The 15,968-nt window shown below is 33.7% G+C and overlaps 1 protein-coding gene across 2 annotated transcripts; it reads left to right on the top strand.

Moving 5' to 3' along the window:
• Positions 1-3,363: 3,363 nt before the first annotated feature.
• On the top strand, positions 3,364-14,459 carry LOC25502111 (uncharacterized). Of its 2 annotated transcripts, XM_024773368.2 has the most exons (9): positions 3,366-3,642; positions 4,543-7,152; positions 7,233-7,336; positions 8,068-8,137; positions 9,209-9,994; positions 10,720-10,922; positions 11,626-11,752; positions 12,939-13,145; positions 13,567-14,459. In XM_024773368.2, the coding sequence occupies exons 1-9, from the start codon at positions 3,466-3,468 to the stop codon at positions 13,708-13,710; spliced, it is 4,428 nt and encodes a 1,475-aa protein (XP_024629136.1). In that variant the 5' UTR covers positions 3,366-3,465; the 3' UTR covers positions 13,711-14,459. The 2 variants fall into 2 exon arrangements, with proteins under 2 accessions (XP_039684834.1, XP_024629136.1); XM_039828900.1 differs by lacking the exons at positions 11,626-11,752; positions 12,939-13,145; positions 13,567-14,459 and having other exon boundaries at positions 3,364-3,642; positions 10,704-10,905.
• Positions 14,460-15,968: the final 1,509 nt, after the last annotated feature.

The raw sequence follows: 15,968 nt of genomic DNA, 5'->3' as shown, positions 1-15,968 counted from the left end.
CTTATTTAAATAATTTATTTTAATCATTCATTCATTATTTTTTGGATTTATTTTAATCATTCATTCATTCATCATTCTCTCTCATGTAAAATAAATCTAAGTCATCAAAAAACTATTGCACTCAAGTATTTCCCTAAACTTACACCATCTCCTTTAAATTTAATATTTGTAATATTTTGAAGTCTTAAATATGTTTTTATTTATGTAGATTTATCAAATTTTCGTTTTAGATCTTTTAAAATATTTATTTGACTTTTAGTTTCAATAAAATTTTCGATCATCACTTTTGGTCTTTATCTTTAAATCAACTCGTGCATTTTTTTTAATGAAATTGTGCAAAAATGTAGAATATTGTAAAAATATTTGCCAAAAAAATTAGAATTTTTTAAGAAAATATGAATTAGATATGACTTTGTAATCGCCAAAAATATAAAAAATCATATTTAATTCATGTTTTGTTATAAAATTTTAATTTTATTTGGGAGAGATTCTTATAAGATTTTAAACTTTTCTGCAAAAATTTATTCATAAATATGAATTGTACATATGAGTTTACTTGAAATAAGAGACCAAAAGTGAAGATAGAAAAACTTTTGGAGACTAAAAGTCAAAGAAATTTTTTGGATGGACTAAAATGAAAAATTAGTATATTTATAGTGACTAAAAACATATTTAACCTTATTTTAAAATCAAATTAATCTTTAAGTAAGAAATTAAAGAAATTTTTTGAATGTTTTTCATCTTCATCCATCATCATCTTGGAACCTAGAAATTCATCATCAACGTGTTCCTTTCATCATAATCTTGGAACCTAGAAATTTACCAACTCCAAACCTAATTTTTTTTAAAATTTCCATTTTCATCGTCTTCCCCCACACTTCTATCTATGCCTATTGCACCATCGAATTCGACGCTCACTGCCTATCTCTTTCTACTTCTCAAGCTCAAGCTCGTTTTGTCTAATTTTTTCATTTTCTTTTTATAACAATAACCATTATATCTTCACCTACAACACTCATAATAAGTTGATCGATGCACGTTTTCTCATCACTATGCTCGAACTGATCTTAAGTTGAAGTTAAATTGCAAAGTTGATTATGATTTTGTTTATTTAAATTCTTAATTTCATTTCACCTCTATCAATTTGCTATTTCCATTTTCTGAATTTGATCTCACATATCTCTACAAATACTAATTTTTGCTCTTGTTCATATCAATAATTGGACCCTTTTTAATACAAACTTTCAATTTGATTTCCCACTTCTATCTATCCCAGAGTAATAACCTTCTTCAACTGTTTCATAAGAGTTTTCATTTTTGTTTCAATTCTTTGGGATTTTGGCGGGGGTGCATATTGATATGCAAGTATATTTGTTTCCATTTCAAGGTTGATATGCAATTAAATTTGTTTCCATTAACTAGATAACCATTTTTTATCTAGATTTACCACGTCACTTGTTTAACCATCGTGTCATACACTTAAATGCCACCTCAGTTTTTTTGTAATGTCAATGAAACGCTGCAAAAGTTTACACTTTTTTTTATTATTGTCTTTTACATTTTCGATGCAAAATGAATTAATTTTTTTTCCAAGTCTACCCAACATCACTTTTATGTGTACCATTTTCAATTCAAGTTATTAAATTTAACTTATGCACTTATGGCAATTGTTAATAATCAACAATTACCATGGGCAATTTTGTAAAATTATTTCATTTATTCATTTGTCCATATTATCTCTCTTAATCTATGTGAAAAACCTTAAATGATTATTAGTTTTTTTCGTGGTGGTCGGAATTTAAACCTCGAACCTTGCATATATTATACATTGTTCATACTAACTGCGCTAAATGACTATAGTTTGCTAAACTAATATGTTAACGTATTACAACTATTCATATGTATGGTTATTAACCACCATAAAAAAAATATGTATGGTTATTTTTTATTATAATTGAATATGAGACTTTGAGGAGAATGAGATCGAAATCATAGGTGTGATGTTAAAAATATTTTTAACAATCACAATGATAAAAGTCAAACAATTTTTAATGCTTTGAAAATTAAAAATTAACTAGGTGATAGTGTAAAATCATTTGTAAGATCTTTTTTTAAGGAACATTTGTAAGATCTTGATCGTTGATCATAAGCAACACTAATTAGTAGCTACCCAAAAAAAAGGAATATTGTTGTTCACACATTTGATTTGGCTGAGAAACACGAGTAATTTACCCAAATACCCTTCGACAGTTAACTGCCGAAATTTTAAAGAACCGACTGCAGGCAGTTAACTGCCGAGGAATTTCAAACCTTAAATTAAATAAGGAAATACACCTAAATTTTTCCTTAATTAAATTTAATTCTTTAATACATGATTCTTTTTATAACGTTGTTGATTTTATTCATATAATTTTGTTGCCATAAATGAAGAAATATGAGATCCTATAATTACATATTCGATCACGTTTCTTATTAATAATAGAAAAGAGGTTTTATTTCTAAAAAAAAGAGGTTTTATTAATAGAATAATTACAAATATAATTCTTTCAAAAAAAATTACAAATATAATTATTTGAAAGAGAGATGAATAATATCTAAAATATTATAAAGTAATAATAGGTTAGTCAAACCTATGAATAATGACAGACATCAATGAAATTAATTACAAATATAATTATTCTATCATATATAATGTTTTTTGTTGTTGCATCTTTTTTTATTGAATCACCATTTTAGGTCCATTAATTACTGATGGCTAACATTATTCTTTGTTGTTGCGTTTTTATTTTTTGTTGTTGCGTTTTTCATGTTAATTAAAGTAATAATATCTAAAATATTAGTATAAAGTAATAATAGGTTAGTCAAACCTATGAATAATGACAAACATCAATGAAATGAAATGAATTAATAATAATTACAAATATAATTATTCTATCGTTTGTAACGTTTTTGTTGTTGCATTTTTTTTATTGAATCATCATTTTAGGTCTATTAACTACCGATTGCAGATATTATTCATCTCTCATATTTCTTCATTTATGGCAACAAAATCATATGAATGAAATCATAAAAATAATTATGTTTAATTCCTTAAAAGGATTAAAGAATTAAATTTAATTAAGGAAAATTTATGTATATTTCCTTATTTAATTTTAGATTTAAAATTTCTCGGTAGTTAACTGCCAAGTTTTCCTCGAAAGTTAACTGCAGCCGATTCTTTAAAATTTCGACAGTTAACTGTCGAAGGACATTTGAGTAATTTACTCGTGTTACTCGGCCAAATCAAATGTGTCAACAACAATTCTAAAAAAAAAAAAAAAAAGCAACAGTAATAACTGGTGGGTGAGGTTTGAATCGGAAACCAGCATCGTAATTTAATCAAACCGAAACTCATAAATAAATCGCAATTAACAACACGAAATGCAGATTGATGGAGTGAGGTAACAAAATCGAATCGAATAATCAATGAAGTGCAGATCCGTTGCGTGCATATGGTCAGGCACACCTTTCCCTTCCGCTCACAAAGTAACCGCCGTCGCCGCTTTCACCCAACCACCGTCACCTGCCGCCTTTTACACCGCCGGATCCGATGGCTCCATCATCTGGTGGTCCCTCTCCACTTCCGCCTCCACCTCCTCCCCGGTATTCGCCATTTCATTTTCAAAAAACTTTATATGATTTCTCATCTCTGTGTTAGATAGATATAGTTGGATTAATTATAATTTTTTCAATATTGTTTAAAGTTGTTTACTAGTTAGTTTCCAAGTTTGTTATATCAGTTACATTTGGATCATTATATAGGTAAATTCTACACTTAGGACCTGTTTGGATAAACGACTTAGTTTGCAACTCATAGAATAAGCGCTTATCATGATTTGTATTTTGTAGTGTATAGAGATAAGAGCTTACTCATAAACTAATTCTATAACAAGATAAAATATTTTGTATAAGTTGTAAGCTGTTTTCATAAGCTATCTTGAAGAGATTATGACTTTGTTTGGTAAAAAATAGCGAATAGTTGATAAGTTTGCCTATAGCTGATAGCGGACAAGCAAGCTGGTTGAAATCGTAGTGTTTGGTAAAATTAACATTGAACTAGCTTATAAATATGAAGTGGTATGAAAAAGATAGTTTTTAATTAATATTTAATTTTTTTTCCAATTATGATTACAGGGGTATAAGCTATAAGCTACTTGAGTTAGCTTATAAAAAAACACTATGAGCTAGTAAAATTAAGTTATAAGCTCGTGAGAAAATGACAGTTACCAAACGGGTCTTTTTTAGTTATATGAGCTTATAAGCTATAAGCCCAAAAATACGTCTTTCTGAAAAAAATCTATGAACATGTCACAATGTTTTCATAAGTTCCTCCAAACGGTGAAGTACTTATGCTAGTAGATAAGCTTTAATTAGCCAATTCAAATAGGCCCTCACTATATCAACTTCTTCAATTCCATCAATTTTAATTAATCCAACTATATCTAACATCTAAAGTTTTGTTAAATATGTATCTGAAACTCAAGAGCTATGTTGATTTTGCAGCAAGTTAAAGCGGTGGGAGTGTTGTGTGGTCACGCATCACCAATCACTGATCTCGCTCTTTGCAGCCCCATCACAGCTGAAGAAAACGATCATGTTTCAAGTAAAACTAATTTTAGTGCTTTAATAAGTGCTTGTTGTGATGGTTTCTTGTGTGTGTGGAGTAAAAGCAGTGGACATTGCCGTTGTAGAAGAAAATTGCCACCTTGGGTTGGTACTCCTATGGTAATTCGAACACTTCCTTCGACACCGAGATATGTATGTATAGCTTGTTCTTTTGTGGATAATTCTGTTAATGATGAGTTAGGAGATAGAGAAAATCACCACAAAAAGTCCTCTAAATCTACTATCCTTATTGTGGATACATATTTGCTTTCCATTACACAAACTGTTTTTCATGGAAATTTATCCATTGGTCCCATTAAGTTTATGTCACTAGTCTTTTCTGATGATGACGAAAAGAGGAACTCAGTGTTTTTAGCTGATTCTTATGGGAAACAGCAGACAGTTCCGATATCAGATGAGCCTCGTGATTGTGTGGAAAGCGTGTCGAGTCCGCACAGCGATAAATTTCCATTGGAAAGTTCTTTTTCGACAGAGGGATTCAATGGTGTGGATCAAGTTATTTCAGTTTTAACCTTTGGAAATACTGTTGCTTTTATATTGAAAGATAAATGTATTTTTAGGTCATTGTCTAGTGATACCATGATTGGAGAGGTTTCTTTTGTGGACAGCCTCTTCTTTTCAAACGGACATTCCACTGAAGCTCGTGCTGTTGGTGGAGTTGTTCTTGAAAGTGATGATATGGGGAATACACCTGATACCTATGAAAGCGGCAACTTGATTCCAGCACACTTTGTTGTGTGGAATAATAGAGGTTATGCAATCATTTATGAAATGTCGTATCAGAATGATGTTTTTCAATGTGAACCCCATTCCGAGATTCCTGCTGGTCATTATCAACCTGATATAAGGTTGTCTGTTTTTTTCCTACAAGTAAATGAAAATCTTGTGTGCGTCAAATCAGTTTGCTTTCATCACGAGGAACCTTTACTATGGAGACCACATATCACAATTTGGTCGCTGCATCAATTTGAAGATAAACTCGGACAATTGTGCCGTCAATGCAGAATGATCGGTGATGGTGTATTTTCCACCAACTGGTTTGAGTCCACTCAGCTCGACGGACATGGTGATCTAGAGATTAAATCAACCTTTGGTGGTGCAAGTCCAGGTTCTGAGGACATGGACATCATAAATGAGAAGGGCATAAGTAATTATTATCCTTACAAGGGGAAGATAGTATCTTCTTCCATGATTATTGCTGAGAACCTCTTTACACCTTATGCTGTCGTATATGGATTTTTTAGTGGAGAAATAGAGGTTGTAAGATTTGATCAGTTTCAAGAGATTTTTCTGGACGATGCAAGTTCCAATCCTGATGAAAAGTCAACTGCACACAAACAGAATTTCTCGGGACATACAGGTTCTGTACTTTGTTTGGCAGTACATCAAATGATGTGTAGTGCAAAAAGCCGCACTTTTAAACGGGTTCTGGTGTCTGGCAGTATGGATTGCACAATTCGTATATGGGATCTTGACAGTGGCAGTCTTATTAAGGTAATGCATCATCATGTGGCTGCAGTGCGTCAAATTATTCTTCCCCCATCTTTGACTGGGCATCCTTGGAGCGACTGCTTTCTTTCAGTTGGAGAGGATGCATGTGTTGCCCTTGTTTCTCTTGAGACTCTGCAGGTGGAAAGAATGTTTCCTGGACACGTGAACTATCCTTCAAAAGTTTTATGGGATGGAACAAGAGGCTATATTGCCTGTCTTTGTCAAACACATTATGGAACTTCTGATGGTGATATATTATATATTTGGGACGTAAAGACAGGTTCCCGGGAGCGACTCATACGTGGGACAGCAGCGCATTCTTTGTTCGATCATTTTTGTAAAAGTATTAGTATGAATTCTATATCTGGCTCAGTGCTGAATGGAAATACGTCAGTCTCTTCATTACTTCTTCCAATAGTTGATGATGCAAGGTTATCTAACTCTCCCTTAAATCATACAGAGAACTTGCTTACTTCATCAAAGTCATCGCCAAGCATTTCAAGTATGACTGAGCTGAATTCTTCCAAACCTAATGCAGGTAAAGGAAATTCAGCAAAGCCAAGTTCATCTTATCTGTTTGGTCTTTTGAGTGACAACCTTCCTATCAAATGCACTTGTCCATTCCCTGGTATTGTGTCTCTTAGTTTTGATCTTGCATCATTGATGTTCTCTTTTCAAAAGAATGAGTCCATGGAGAGTGGTGAGGGCAAGCCAGTGAATATCAATTTGAAGCAGCAGGGTGTTCAGGAGCAAAATCCAAGCCACCATAATCCAGAAACTTCAGAGGGCCACAATTGGGTTAGCCTTTTTGAAGAATACTTACTGCGATACAGTTTGTCATTTTTACATTTGTGGAACGTAGACAGTGAGCTTGATAATTTGCTGATAAGTGATATGAAACTGAGGAGACCAGAAAATTTTATATTAGCTTCGGGTCTGCAGGGGGATAAAGGGTCATTGACATTGTCATTTCCTGGTCAGAGTGCCACTCTTGAGGTAATTTAAATTGTATGTTGGGATCTATTTTCTCTGGTCTCATTTCAATAGTTCCTGTGATAATAAAAACGATATTTCAGCTATGGAAATCATCATCTGAGTTTTCTGCAATGAGATCATTGACGATGGTATCCCTTGCCCAACGTTTGATTAGCTTGTCTCACTCAAGTTCAGCAGCCAGCAGGTATAGTGCCTGTTACATTAATAGAAAGGGGGGAAGGGGACCACACACAAACAATTTATTTATTTTTATTAAAAATTTAAAACCACATCTTGCTTTTAGATTTTCAGTGGAGGAAACCCTTCTTTTTACGGAACTTATCTGGGAAAGATGTTTTTAAATGAGATATTTTTTAAATCTACGAAGTTTCATGGTTTTTACAAACTGAAATGACCATTCTTTTTTCTTATATAGTTCCTGGTGTCATGGATCTAGTGCTCAGTTTCTTTTATGTTTTTCAGGTGGGTCTTGGTATTCTTTGAAACCTAGTTGAGTCTTGAACTTTTTCTTGCAACATATAAATACTCTTTCATAAGTTGAAAACAAATGTAGATAAAAAATAGAAATAAAAAAAATGTCCTGCTTTGCTTGGCTAAGACGATATATTATGGGTCCTGCATTCACCTATTTGTCCATAATGACACAATGTTTGATGTTTTGGTAGATATTAAAAAAAAAAGTAGTATGTGCCGGCCGGTTACAAAGTAGTTTTTTCACACCTGGTTTATTAACGCATGCCTTGCTAATTTGACTTTTACTGCTTGGCTAATGGCATTTCTATGTGTTCTTCCAATGGTATTCCCCTTTCTCCTTTCATTCTGAAATCTTTAATTTATAAATCAATGTGTATTCCCCTTTGAGTTTTGCTTAGAAAAGACATGCTGATGATTGATAGTATCTTTTATCATATGCAGCGCTTTAGCAGCATTCTATACCCGGAATTTCATGGAAAATTTTCCAGATATGAAGCCACCTTCGTTACAGGTTAGAATCTTAAAAAAAAGCTGTTCTTTATGACTAATCATATTTATGTTTTCTTTTAGTCTGATTGTTTTCCATGCCGTGGTTGGGTCTACACACATCATTTCACTTTACTAGAGACTTGTTGCTTGATTTAAGACCTTGGTGTATAATAGTCATTTTCTGTGCCTTTAAAATCAGATTATTTATTTTCTGATATCTGTTCACCAATCTTGCTTTTTTATTCAATTCCCCTTTCTTGCAAGACAAGTTTTCTTGTGTAGTGTTGCAAGTGTCATTTTATTTCATTTCTCAAAGAAGAAAAGTGAAACTACTGAAAAAAATAGTTTAGACATATGTCAATGTAAAAATGTTATTTGGCCAAGATGAGTGTGGTAGTTGATGCCAACGATTATGAAGCATGATTATTTCAAAAGTAGTATCATATATGTATCCTCATGGGAAAAAGACTTGGTTGTTGTATGTGTAAAGTACTGGTATAGTCAGTTAGTACTTTGGTGTACAACTAGGTGGCATGATTAACAATTCTTCTCCCCGCCCCATAAAAAATGCGACACTTCGCTAATGAAGTCCCCAAAAAACAAATAAAAATGCAGTTTAGAGGGGTGGGCACTGTAGGATAGTTTAAACCTAGGAGAAACACTCATTTCATGAAAAGGCTCCTTTAAAGTGACATTTGCTTTTAAATTTTAGTGGGTTAAGATCATGATGCACTCTGAAGAAAATTAAGGGTCAATGTCTATTAACTCTTAATTTAATGCTTTGAGACAAGCTAATTTTTTAGGAGCTTTGTCTGTGTTTCCCGAGTGTCTGAAATAGCTTCAAATTTGGAAGTCTAGTCCATACTATTTGCTGCCGCATAAGATATTGTAAAAATAAAATAAAAAATATTTTATTGTTCCCTATGATGTTATTATTATTATCATCATCTTCATCAGAGTGATTAATGCAGATGCTGGACTGTATTGTAGTTTGTTATATTATGGTTAGTTTATAGTGTTTGTGAACTGTGTGTTATTAAACCATTTGCTAGTTGATTGATATCAAGTGCTGAAAGCTGTCCTCTTTTTACAGCTTTTGGTGGCTTTTTGGCAAGATGAAAGTGAGCATGTACGTATGGCTGCACGCTCTATATTTCACTGTGCTGCCTCTCATGCTATTCCTCTACCTCTATGCAATTCAAAACCTAGTGAGTCAATTAATACAATCTCCCAAACTGGAAGTAGAGACAAACATCTGGGAGATGTGATAGTAGAAAGGATATCTCCTAAGGCAGAAAAACAAGGAATGTCCCAAGATGAGGAATCCAAGATACTGACTTGGCTAGAATCATATGAAGTGCAAGATTGGATTTCTTGTGTTGGTGGAACAAGTCAAGATGCAATGACATCTCACATTATTGTTGCTGCTGCACTGGCTATCTGGTATCCTAGTCTTGTAAAACCTAGGCTTTCCACGTTAGTTGTTCATCCATTAATGAAGTTGGCTATGTCCATGAACGAGAAGTACAGCTCCACTGCTGCTGAGCTCCTTGCAGAAGGCATGGAGAGCACGTGGAAAGAATGCATGGTCTCTGAGATTCCTCGTCTAATTGGAGATATTTTTTTCCAAGTAGAGTTGAGTGGCCCGTCTTCCAAGTCATTGACAGAAATTCCACCTGCATCTTTTTCTATTAAACAGACTTTGGTGGAGGTTCTCCTTCCAAGTTTAGCTATGGCTGATATACCAGGCTTTTTGACAGTGATCGAAAGCCAAATTTGGTCAACAGCGTCTGATTCACCTGTCCACATGGTATCCTTGTTGACTCTCATAAGGATTATGCGTGGTTCTCCAAGATATTTGGCCCAGTACCTTGACAAGGTTTGTAAAGCCACTTTCATCAGCACTGACTGGATTTTTCATTGATATTTCAGATAGATTCATCTTGCTGCTTCTAGTTCTAGGATGATTTTTTCACTGAACTTCGCCTTTCTGTTCAATATCTACATCAAGCTGTTCATTAATACATACTTTTCAATTACCATTTGATTGATGTGAATCTTTGAAATTGAACACAGTATTAGCATTTCTTATTTCAGACTAGTTCCTTTAGGTGAATTAGTTTTATTTGGATAGAATTATTTACGTAGAACAATTGGAAAGAGAGAAATGATGATGCTTTGATGTTTGAAATATGGCCTCTTTTGTTCCTTCTGAAAAAATCAATATATGGGAGATTTATTATCTTTTGATCCCAAGTGTTTATTTGCAATATATTTATGTTGACTGCTAGAACTATTTAGTATTTATATCTTGTAAATGTTTTTATTTGTCTCTCTTTATCAGTTATTCATTTTAGATCAAAGCATGTTTGTGGGTAGGTTTGTGTACTCGTATTTAGAAACTCCCATTCTTGGTTATCTCTTTTATCACCTTTTGCTATTAGATTCTATTCTTGGTGGTCAGGTGCTGAGTGATTCTCTATTTTGAGTGGCATCTTGTTTTCGTTAATAGTTTTCTCATCCCTTGAGTTTCAAATTACATACTACTTAACTGTTTCAACACATGAAAGCATGAATTTCCGTGACAGTGGGTCAGATCTGCAGGTTGTCAACTTCATTTTACAGACTATAGATCCTAGCAACTCAGTCTTGCGGAAGGCGTGCTTCCAGAGTTCCTGGACAACTTTTAAAGAAGTTGTACGTGTATATCCTATGGTTGCTGTCAATGAGTCTTGGACCAGACTAGCAGTTGGAGATGTGATTGGAGAGGTTAACAATGCAAGCATTAGGGTTTATGATATGCAAAGGTATCAGGATTAGGAAAAAAGAATGTAATTTTAAATTCAGGATTTAGGCTGACAATATGTAGATACCCCGTCATTGTTAGTTCTGTCACACATGTACTTGAGACAAGTGCACTTAACTTGATTTTGTATCATTTTGTGTCGTATGTGGGTGGGGATGGGGATTGGATGGAATTGGAATGAAAATTTGAAGAGAAATATTAACTACATGCTATTTTTGAGGAAAAAACAAGTCTTGTGGCCTTATACTTGCTGCTAATCTTGAATAGCTGAATGGGGATTTTCTTGGTTTATAATGGATTTCACTTAAAGGTAAAAGGAAGAAATTTCAATCTTTAATGAAAAATTCGATTATTGATTTTATAAGCATGAGTAATTTAATTTTTTTTAATCAACTCCATTATAAACATTTGTAAATCATAACTTCTTAAATTCCAATTTCAAATCTTTTGTGACTTGAGTCTATATTAAATACAATGCGTTGGCCGTGGATAATGTAGGCTGGATGAGGATAATTAAGAACGGCATATGATAATTGCACTTACAACTTGTTAAACTCCTTGCCCCCTCTCAAAAAAATACACCTTAATGCTTCTTTTTTGAAACTTACGAAATCTGATTCAGATTATTATCTGCTTGTGTTTATTTGCGCTGATGACTGAAGAGATAATAATTCTCTATAATGGAAGCCTTTGTTTTTATGCAGTGTAACAATGATAAAGGTTTTGGATGCAAGTGGACCTCCAGGACTTCCTAGTTTGCTCACCGCAACCGCTTCAGGAGCAGTGTTAACTACTGCAATCTCAGCACTAAGCTTTTCACCAGATGGAGAGGTACTTAAGAATTTTTTATGCTTATTTTACATTGTTGGTGTTTTTTTTATATGTTCTAGTTGGGGCAAGTTCTACAGGGGACCCATGGTGAACCAGTAGTTGAAAGTTGCCCAAAACACCAATGACGACTGATGTCACCCTCTAGAATTAGAAGCTCATGGTCTTCTTTGTTTTCATGACTAAGACGGTAATGCCAGTTTGTCAAAAACAAGAGCAAACAAATATGAGTTGAGCTTTGAGACGCATTTGTTTTTCTTGATTTTGTGAATTCACTCAAGTCACTCACTCAGACATTATAACAAGGTGGACCATGAGTTTCTATTTTCAAGAGCCAACGTAAGTCATCGTTAAAGTTTCAGACGATTTTCACGTACTGCTCAATCATGGACCACCTGTAAAACTGGCCTCTTGTTGATGGGTTTAGAATTAGCTTACCAAGTATTTATGTATCAAAATTTGGTCTTACTCAGAATCTTTACATCAACTCCGTACTCTGATATATGTGACAAATAAACTAATTTTTTTTGCTTCAACCACCATATGTTATTGATTACCTTACTGTTATTAAACAATACATGGGAAAGAAAATAGTTGAGATTTACTTCAACAACTACTAGGAATTAGGAGAGTAATAGAGGAACCCTCAGAAGTACAACATACTTCCGGAATCCTGATAGGTGATAGCCTTCTGGCTTCTAGCCATTCTTATTCACTATTTTGTTGCTGTGACTTGAGTTTTCCATATTGGTTCATCGTGCTTGATTGTAGCAATTTAAACCAGTTGAAAAGCTTGACTTCATATATCAAATTTTTCCCCAAAATCTTAGAGTGCTGCCCTCTTTTCTTTTTTCATTTTTCCAGAACTGTTATGTTATGCGAACCATATGGGCTCGTTTAGCCTGTGCTGTACTCTCCCTTTCGAATAATATCATTTTGAAAAGAAATTAGTCATCTTCCTTAGTATGCTACTGTTTTGCCTTTTCCATTTGAAGTTGTAACTCATAGTAATTGCATCAACAGAGCTCCTTACAATAACAGTTCTGCCATGATATCCCCATTATATGCCAAATGTTTTGTTTCTCTTTAGTTTACTGTGAAATTATTTTCCCTGGGATTGATTTTTCCTACAAATATCTTAAACTGATAATTGATTCCCTCCTACACCTTTAAACATTCTTCCCTATAGGGGCTGGTTGCTTTTTCGGAACATGGGCTTATGATTAGATGGTGGTCACTGGGATCTTTCTGGTATGAGAAACTGAGCCGGAACTTTGTTCCTGTCCAGTGCACAAAATTAATATTTGTTCCTCCTTGGGAGGGATTCTCACCTAATTCATCCCGGTCAAGCATTATGGCCAGCATTTTGGATACTGAAAAGCAGCTTAATTTGCAGGTACTTTTGCTTTCTTCTTTTGCTGTCTTCTTTCAGATATAAAACTGATGTGTAACGAGTGAAACTAGAACTTGGTCTTTTGCCAGGTACTGGTGCCTGAGGGAAAATGCAACGAGTTTTATAAATTATTATTTAGAAAGAAATGTCCATTGCTAAGTTGAAAACCCTTTTTTCATTTAAACTCGGTAGCAGCACGTGATGAGAGCCTAATAGAAAGTTGATTGAAAGCATGCTAAAATACATTGAATTGGTTGAAATGCATGAATATAAATAATAAAGATCCGCTGCCACATCATCTAGATAGCTTGAGATGAATGATGTACTGCTTTTTACCATCATTAGTGGTCATCAAGTCATCTACTACTATTTCCTTAAATCTATTTATCATTTTCCGTAATACCACCAATATTTCCTTTTGTAGAATAATGCAAAGGATTCAAATCATGTGGACAGTTTGAAGCAATTGCTTCATAATCTGGACCTCTCTTATCGATTAGAATGGGTTGCGGAACGGAAAGTACTTCTTACAAGGCATGGTAATGAACTGGGCACTTTTCAGTTGTAGCGGTGGTGGAAATTTCAGTGATTTCACAGTTTTAGTTGAGGCTCTGTGTGAAATGTACCTTTAGCATGTATAGCAGCTCAAACAAGCAACAGAAGTTTTTTTTTTAATCTGCTCATACTAGAGTGCTTTTGGAGGAGATATTCATTGAAGCACTTAAAATTCAACACTACATTTGAGGATTTATTGAGATAAGCAAATATGGATTCAGTTCCACTTAGTGATGCTCCTCAGGAAGTCCTTTAAAAAGGAATGTTTTGGGCGGAACCGGAAGCCAATTGGATGGTTTTAGTGATTTGGCTATCATTTTGAGAAAATACTGACAAAAGAAGAAAAGGGGCCTTGCAATTTCTGAATTGTTGCAAACTAATTGTGATGGACCAAATAATCACAAAATCGTTCAAAATGAGTCACCACTGGGATTGTCAATTTGGTCACTGCATATAAAATAGTTAAATAGTTTCTCGAGAATAACGGGAAATGTTAGTTTTGTTAGTGAGCAGAGAGGCTTGTGCAGTTTTTTTTTTCTTTCCTAATTTATATTATTAGAGCAAATTGAGTTGATCTCTTCTGTATTTTACAGAAGTCATTCGTTCTATTTTCCCCGTCAACATTTGTACAGACAGGGCCTTTAGCATCTCTTGAAGTTTTATTGAGAATGAGAATAGTGTGTTTACCGATGTACACGTTGAGACTTTGATTGAACAAAAGCAATGCAACTAAACAAGCAATACAATGCCTTTATTCCTTAATGCTTTTTTGAAGGGAAAGTTGGATACTACAATAATTCTGAAATAGTATGGAAGATAAACTAATGTGCACCCAAAAGATTCAATTTAAGATTTATAAACAATGCTAGAGTTTTTATGTGGAACCACGTGAATATGCAGAATTAGATAATCCATTAAGTGAGAAATGAAGGTGTAAGTGTGTGCGCGAGTGTGTTTTTGGAAAATACTTCATTTGTAACGAAATATAAGTAAAAATGAGGGAAAGAAAATTGATGTATTGATTTAGGCTTATAACTTGTGGTGTATAAGGGAGTGAATTTTTTCGGGTTGTATTTATCACTTGGTTTTTCTCATTTGTCAATCCTCACAAATAAAATACACGATCCCTATTTTTCTTATATATTTTTTTTAATCTATGTTTCGCATAATCCAGATTTAATTGGATTTTCATTGGAGAGAATCCACTCTGTTATTCAAAAACAAAGGATGAACTCTTTTTTGGAAAATAAAGGGAAAAGCTCCTACCAAGAAACTACACAAAAAAACCATGAGAAAAAAAAAACATTAGACGTGAAATTATAAAATATACAAAAATCTAAAGAAATGTCAAATTTTGCTAGACAATTCGCAACTTGATTAGCCTCTCTCAAAAGATGAGTCCTCTAACTGTTGAGCCATAATAATCTAAATGTTAGGCAGCAACTTGAAGCATGAGTGAGATGTAGCCACCCTTAATTAAATTAACAGCCAATTGGGAATTTTACTCCAACGAATTGCCCTTCTTTAGCAGCTATTGTTGAACTTGAACCCCAAGTGAACTGCCCATAATTCTGCTTGTAGTACATAGCAACAACCCGATACGACAATAAAAGACAAAGAAAATGCCCATAAAGTCTCTAGCTATTCCTCCATTCCATAAGTAGCAAATGTACCTTCTGAAAAACATAAGCACCACAATTTATTTAATGAAAAATTAGTTAAATATCATTAAAATATAAACAATAAGAACGCTATTTCATACTATTAAAAGAGATTATTTTAATCTTTGTCAAAAAAATTTGATCATAATAATATGCAATTAATTGCAGTAGAAAAACGGATAGACGGCCATGTTTCACTAGTAATAATAAAGTATTAATATGGTGAAATATAGTTAATTGACGGTTGATTCGAGGTGGATCTCAAATGACAACCAATGTTATTAGAATACGAGGGAGGACAACGACAAGAGCTCTCAGACTTGGGGGCAATGTAGTTGCAAATTTGCAATTACTCTATTGCTCAAGTCAATGAGAGATTAAAACGAGTAAGAGATAGTGAGAATACTGTGTGCTTTTCTCGAGTGCAAATGTCTTCTCTTTTTATAGTAGGGTTATTTAGAAAAATCAATAGAAATTCCTCTGAAGTTGTTCACAATCTAATCTTGATCATATAGTGATCATGCCTATACATATGTGAGTGGATCTTTTTTTTTAATTGTCAAGTCGTCTAGTGGCTGAAGCTCACACATTTAAATGTGGAGAAGTGGAG

This window comes from Medicago truncatula, chromosome 8 (assembly GCF_003473485.1).
Source record: "Medicago truncatula cultivar Jemalong A17 chromosome 8, MtrunA17r5.0-ANR, whole genome shotgun sequence".
In the NCBI taxonomy this organism is placed as follows: Eukaryota; Viridiplantae; Streptophyta; class Magnoliopsida; order Fabales; family Fabaceae; genus Medicago; species Medicago truncatula.
This window is presented reverse-complemented; position numbering and strand designations above follow the sequence as displayed.